This window comes from Gracilinanus agilis, unplaced genomic scaffold (genome assembly GCF_016433145.1).
Source record: "Gracilinanus agilis isolate LMUSP501 unplaced genomic scaffold, AgileGrace unplaced_scaffold59432, whole genome shotgun sequence".
Lineage (NCBI taxonomy): Eukaryota > Metazoa > Chordata > Mammalia > Didelphimorphia > Didelphidae > Gracilinanus > Gracilinanus agilis.
This window is the reverse complement of record NW_025394903.1, coordinates 2,214-9,498: the sequence shown is the minus strand read 5'-3', so window position 1 is coordinate 9,498 and position 7,285 is coordinate 2,214. Positions and strand designations below refer to the sequence as shown.

The 7,285-nt window shown below is 38.3% G+C and overlaps 1 protein-coding gene across 1 annotated transcript; it reads left to right on the top strand.

Moving 5' to 3' along the window:
- Nucleotides 1-6: 6 nt before the first annotated feature.
- On the top strand, nucleotides 7-303 carry LOC123256475 (keratin-associated protein 3-3-like). The gene has a single exon (XM_044685081.1). The coding sequence runs from the start codon at nucleotides 7-9 to the stop codon at nucleotides 301-303; it is 297 nt and encodes a 98-aa protein (XP_044541016.1).
- Nucleotides 304-7,285: the final 6,982 nt, after the last annotated feature.

Below are 7,285 nucleotides of genomic sequence, written 5' to 3'. Positions count from 1 at the left end.
AACACCATGTCTTACCATGACTGCTGCTGCAGTGTCCCCACTGGACCCGCCACCACCATCTGCTCTTCTGACAAGTGCTGCCGATGTGGAGTCTGCCTGCCCAGCACCTGCCCACATACCACTTGGCTGCTGGAGCCCACCTGTTGTGACTGCTGCCCACCCCCTTGCCACATCCCTCAGCCCTGTGTGCCCACATGCTTCCTGCTCAATTCTGCCCAGCCCCTCCCAAGCCTGGAGAACCTGGACCTGACCACATACACCCAGCCTTGCCCCTGTGAGCCCTGCCTTCCCTGTGGCTGCTGAGCTCCGACTGCCTTTGTCCAGAGCCTGACAGCACCTACAAGATGCCTATCCTGTATTGACCTGCTTCAGTAGTGCTAAAAAGCCTCAACAGATGCTGGGATGCCAGATGTAGCAAGAGCACTTTTTTCATTGATGAAAAGAAAATCAAGACACTTCTTTTGGAAACTTGGAGAAATGTGAATGATAAGTTATTGCACTGGCGGGGTATATCCAGATATTGTAGGAATTCCTGAAACTTCAGATTATGTTTTCTTTGAAAATTTGCTCCTTGGGTTGCTTTTACTATCCTGAATGCTTTTGTCAAGGCTTGGGGTTTCTTTGTGAATTTCCAAATAAACCTGATTTTTTGGGCACTTAATTGCAGAATTATCTGTGTTGTTTTTATAATGAAGAATTGGAAGAAAGATAGATTCTCAATGCCAGAGAAGTTATATGCTAAGATAATGTCAGATCTAGCTAGCATTTACTAAGTGCAAGATCCTATACCTAGTCTTCGGGGCTAGGAGGACAAACCAAAAGATCAGATCCTGCCCTCAAGAGGTTTATATTCTATTTGGAGAATAGGACAGGATCAAGATAGAAAATGGACCAAAAAAAAAAAAAGAAAACTTGGTTTAAAAAAAAAGAAGAAATAAAGAAAACAGAACAAGAACCCAGATAAGCCTATACACAGCAATTTGAGAACAGAGAGAACATCAACAGCTCTCAGGATCATGAAAGTCTTCCCAAAGGGGTGGGACATGAGCACATTGAATGAAGTGATGGATTTTGGTAAGGGAAGGAAGGGGCCTAGGTGGGGGTGATACATGTCAAGCAGGATAGATAACCTATGAAAAGATACAAGGTCAGGAGATGGAATGTTGTGGAAAGGAAACATCAAGTATTCCCCCACTGGATTGTAAATTCTTTAAGGGCAAGGACTATTTTGTGTTCCTTTTTGTCTTCTCAGAGTTTACCACAGTTCTTGGCTTGTGGTAGGTGCTTAATGAATATTTTTTGATTGAAATAGACTGATTTAAATGGACTGTAGAATAGATAGAAGAGAGTAACGCAAACGGAGTGTAGAAAGATAATTTGGAGCTAGCCAGGAGCAAAGGACTCTAATTTCTCAAAGAGAATGTTCATGGAGTAAAAATGGCAACTAGGTGGTACAATGGATAGAACCCTGGGAATGGAATTAGGAAGATCAGATTCAGATGCTTCCTGGTGGTGTAACCCTGGGCAAAACACTTAGCTTCTTTTTGCCTCAGTTTCCTCAATTAAAAATGAGGATAATAACAGTACCTACTTTCCAAGATTATTTTAAGGATCACATGAAATAATATTAGTAAAAAGTGCTTACTACAATAGCTGGAACATAGTAGGTACTATATAAATGCTAGCAGACGTTATTACTACTTTCATTATTATATAATATAGGCCCAGCTTGCAAAAATAATAAGACAACATTTAGGGTTTTTTTTTAGAAACTTCATAGATCAGAAATGTGATGTAAAACATACTAGATCAAAGAATCAGGAGACTTGGATCTTATTTGAGCTAAACCACTAACTCACTTCAGTTAATCCATCAATAAACCTTTTTTTAAAAAAAAAAACCCTTACCTTCCTTTTAACATCAATATTGTGTGTTGGCCCCAGGGTCAGAGAGCTAGGAAATATCGGAGGCCAGATTTAAACCCAGGACATTCCAGCTCTGGGCATGGCTCTCAATCTACTGAGCCACCTCAATGCTCCCAATAAACTTTTTTCTAAAGTGTATACTATGTGTAGGCAATGTGTTAAGGTCTGTGGATACAAAGGAAGTCAAAGAACAGCCCCTGTTTTCAAGGAACTGTGTGTATGAACAAGCTATAGCCAGAGTGAATTGGAAAAAATCAACAGAGGGCATGCTGGAAAAGCTATTTCTCACTCTAAGTCAGGATACCCTTAATAAAATAAGACAGTTCCTGACACATAGTAGGTGCTTCATAAATTAATGATAGTACATGGAGGTAGCTAGGTGGCATAGTGGATAGACTGTCAGGCCAAGAGTCAGGAGACCCTGGGTTCAGATTTGGCCTCAGACATTTCATGGCTCTGTGATCCAGGGCAAGTAACTCTGCCTAAACCTTGCCTTTCTGTCTTGAAATTGTTACTAAGACAGAAGGAAGGGTTTTAAAAAATGATAGTATGTGATTGATAAACCCCCTGTTCTGAGTAGGATCCATAACTTGACTTTATTTCTGAATTCAAGTGATTTATTTATGCATCAATCACTCATCTTCATTCATCAAATATTTATAATATAATCTTTAAACATCTAGGTCTAATATTCTTTTATTCTATGCCATATGTATGATAATAAAAGTTCACACATTGGGGGAATTTAATTACTCTCTTTATCAATGGAATTGATTTGAGTCCTGGGTATGTAACAACTTGAAAATGGAATAAACAGTACATTTTTACAATAGAATGCCAACTTCTCTTCTTTAATATATCAGAGATATAGATTTAAGGCTGGAAAGGTCATTGAAGGCCATTATACAGATAAACTAAAACTGAGGTAGAGGGATAGATCTGCCCAAAATCCTTCAAAGAGAAGAGGGCAGGGGATGATAAGCTAGGTGGCTCAGTGGATAGAAATCCAAGTCTGCAGTTTGGAGTTCCTGGTTCAAATCTGCCTTCAGATACTTCCTAAATGTATAATCCCGGGCAAGTCATTTACCCCAATTACCTAGCCCTTATTGCTCTTTTGCCTTAAAATTGACTCAATATCAATTCTAAGACTGAAGGTATTTTTTTAAAAAAGAGCAAAGAGAAGATCTAGGATCTAAACCCATCTTTTGATTTTAAACCTAGTCCTCTTTCCATAACTTTATAGTTACCAAGGACTACAGATATTAAATCAGTACTTAAAAAGACTAAGTTTATCTTCACTCATGCTAAAGAGGTCTTTCTTTTTTACCTATAACTGCTTGATATAGTGCTTGTAATTTTTTTTTTAATTTCTTCAACCCTATTAAATCTTAAGAAGCCCAATGAGGGCCTGCCTTTGGGGATATCATCTGCCCTGATCCCATCCTGATGACATATCTCTCCTTTAACCAACAACTCAGCAGAAAGAATCTCATTCTGTAACCTAGAGAATTCCAATGGATCCCAGAAGGCAGGCCAGATGGAGGATGAAACTCTGAATGTTGTACATTAATTGCTATTCACAGTAAAAAATTTTCTCTGTGTCTCAAACATCTTCAACCCCCAAGGATGCCAGTCTGAAGGACCTCTACTCTACTGGCAATGTTATGTGTACATTCCACTCAGCTAAGACTTAGGTCATGCACAAAGGCATAATCAGGAGTACACCAGGACAACTTATAAAGAATCATTGTGGGGACAGCTAAGTAGCTCAATGAATAGAGAGCTAGATCTGAAGATGGGAGGCTCTGGGTTCAAATCTAGCCTCAGACACACTTCCTAGCTGTGTGATCCTAGGCAAGTCACTTATTTCTCATTGCCTACCTCTTACTACTCTTCTATCTAATATACAGCATTGATTCCAAGATGGAAGGTAAGAGTTTTAAAAAAAGAGTCACTGTAAGACAAAGAAAAGGAGGTGGAGAATGAATGGCCAAAGATGCCCACAAACAATTGTGTTCCATGCCATCCTCAAGTTAGAATTCAAAATGAGTGTCATTCCCCAAAATCAGACAAATGATAGCATGGTACCATAATAGGGACATTGGATTTGGATTTCAAGGGACCTATATTCAAATACTGGTTCTGCTTTCTGGGTGATCTTCAGCAAGCCATCAGACCATTTCCTTTCATGTAAAATAAGAGGGTTGATATAGATGTGTCAATACCATGAGAAGAGTGACAAATCTGGAATGAAAAGATCTCAGTTCAAATTCTGTCTCTGCCACTTCTTAACTATGTTATTTTGGTCAAAGAACTTAAGCTTTATGAGGCTGTTTGTTCATCTATAGAAAAAAAATTGATTGATTTAGATGGATGAGTCTATGGTCCTATGGTCTTTTGACCTCTAGACTCCCTTCCACTTCTACGATTCAAGGAATATGATTATTGTTTCCATTGGAAGGGGAAGAGAATAAGAATTTATTGAGTACCTACTATATGTCAGGCACTGTGCTATCTTCTTTATAAATATGCCATGCTTATTTCTTGGATCTTAATAGTATATCTACTCAGAAGTAAATTAGCATAGTAGTAGTAGACGTAGTAGACACAAAAGTGTCTGTCTTACTTCATATACCTAAACATTTGTCTTCACTATCCCTGGAACTCTAACCTACTTGACTGTGGAATGAGAGAATTAATGATCATAGGACAAGGATATGATTATGGATAGAATTCTAATTCCTTTTGAGGGGATGTCCATTAGTTGGGGAATGACTGAACAAATTATGGTACATGTTGGTGATAGAATACTATTGTGCCATAAGAAATGGTAAGCGGGATGATTTCAGAAAAAGCTGGAAAGAGCTGCAGGAACTGATGCAGAGGGAAATAAGTAAGATGCAGAGAACATTGTACACAATAACAGCAATATTGTATAATGATCATCTGTGAAAACTTAGCTACTCTCAGTAAAGCAATGATCCATGATGATCCTAAAAGACTTATGATAGGCAATGCTCTCTACCTCCAGAGAAAGAACTGTTGGAGTTGGATGGATGTGGATCAAAGCATACTGTCTTTCACATCAGTGCATTTACATTTTATGGGGGGTTGGGGTTTTGTATGAGTATGCTCTTACAACAATGACCAATATAGAAGTGAGTTTTGCATGAAAATAAAAATCGTTTTTTAAAAAATAAAAAAAGAATTCTAATTCCTTTGGCATAGAAATGATATCTCTAGAATCCTAAAATTGTCCAGAATTGATCTATCTTACAAATAAACCCAAACTTAAAGGAGAAGGCTTAAGGGGTTGAAGGATTTTTTGTTTGATTGTTCATAAGAATATATAATCATGCTTACCATCAGTGATGCAGATTTTTTACTTGTCTTTCAGACCACAACAGAAGGGAATTTGGTTGTGTGTTTCCTATATTTAGCTTTCAACCCATGAGTCACTGGATCATTTCAGGCAAAGTATTTCATCTCTTCAGGGCCCAGTCTCATCATTTCTGAAATAAGGAAAGTAATATTCACCTCCAAGATAGTGCAGGACCATGGTGAGAATTAATTATTATTTATAAAACACTGCCCGGGAATTCAATGAAAACCGATAGGGATATATAAAGCTATGATTATACATTTTCCTTTTTATTTTTGTGCCTAAAGGCCTATAATGTATGATAATAAGCATAACCACTCTACAATTTAAGTGTGGACAGTTGCATCATCATGATATAGCTGTCTTGAAGGCAATGTACCATTCTCGAGAGAGAAAGTGATGTTATCTCTGTCATGAAGTTACGGTTATCGCATTTCTGCTTGCTAAAGCTTCCCTTCATAAGAGTATCAGGCATGGGAAAACAGATGAACCTAATTGTTTTAACCACCTAGTGCATTGCCTGGCATTTAATAGGTGCTGAAAAAAAATACTTGTCTCATTACAGGGAGAAGATAGGAAAAGGGAAAATGATCTTGTATAGTGCAATGATAAATTCCAGATCCTTGTACGTATCACAAACCTTAGTTCTGAATTCCTAGCTAGACATCTGCAAGTCAGTCTAAAGAGCACCTTTTCATCTGATTCCCCCATTCCCAAACTGTGCTTTCTACACTCAAGAAATTACTTTGTATTTACTATGAATATGTTTTATATTTGCTTATTTGTGCCACTGCTATCCCCTGCTATTACCAACATCAAAGTTCCTTGAGGAAGGGTCAGTTTCATTATTTCCTTTACATCTCCAGTAACTAGCACAGTGCCTGGCACACGTTTAATAAATAAATAATAAATATTACTAGGTCCCATGTTTAGGCAAGACACACATATGTGACTTCTCTCCGAATCGCAGATATTTATTTAAGCATTACCCATTCTCCTTAATTCAGTCAAATTCACCAAACATTTATTCAATCCTTCCTATGCATAAGGCTCTGTGGAGAATATTTCCTAAGTGCATATTGGGTCTTTGGAGAGAAGATGGGTTGCTTCATAGAGTTTTATTCATTTAACTTCCTTCCTCTGTCCCATTGGCCAGGGTCACTGAATCTTTAGATCAGGGGTTCCCAAACTTTTTTGGCTTACTGCCCCATTTCCATCACTACCTCCCTGGATTGCTGCAGCACCCATCAGGGGGTGGTGGTGCCCACTTTGGGAATCACTGCTATAGACATTTCCTCTGTCAAAGAGTTCTAAAGTCTCTTTAGGAATCCATGAATTGATTTGAGGTTTTTTTTTTTTTTTTTTATTAAGTCCATGAATTAATGCAGATCACAGAGTAAGAATGAAGTCAACTCTGAACTAATTCTACTTTGAGGATAAAGAGGAAAGGGGTGAGCAAACTGGTGAATGATCCCAGTGAAGACATTTTTGGCTTTCAGTAGAAGATAACTGATTTTCATAAAATGCTTTAAAGTTTGCCAAACACTACATCCATTATCTCATGTGAAACCACTAACACACACACACCACACACACACCCTGAGAGATAGATATTACAGGTATTAATATCTCCACTTTAGGGAAAGGAAGCAAACTCAGAGAAGCTGTGACTTGCCCATTTATACCAAGTTTATAGGTGCAGGGGATTAGAAGCCATGGCATCTTGATGTCAAATCTGGCACTCTCCAGTACCTCTCAAGAGTGAAGGTTTTACCTGGATTTGTGTCACTGCTAACACCTATACTTTTGTGTACTCAATTAAGAAACGCTGATTTTTTTTCCCACTTTGGACATTACTTTAATGATAGACTTGGTTACATTGGCAGAGTCACTGAAAAGTCACAATCAGGGCAAGTTCTGGGAAGATGACCTTCATCTCTCCACCGTGGGCTGCAGATAGAGCAATTCATGGCTCACA

Excerpts from the sequence above, each read along its gene's own strand:
- LOC123256475 (XM_044685081.1), top strand. The coding sequence starts at position 7 with ATGTCTTACCATGACTGCTGCTGCAGTGTCCCCACTGGACCCGCCACC.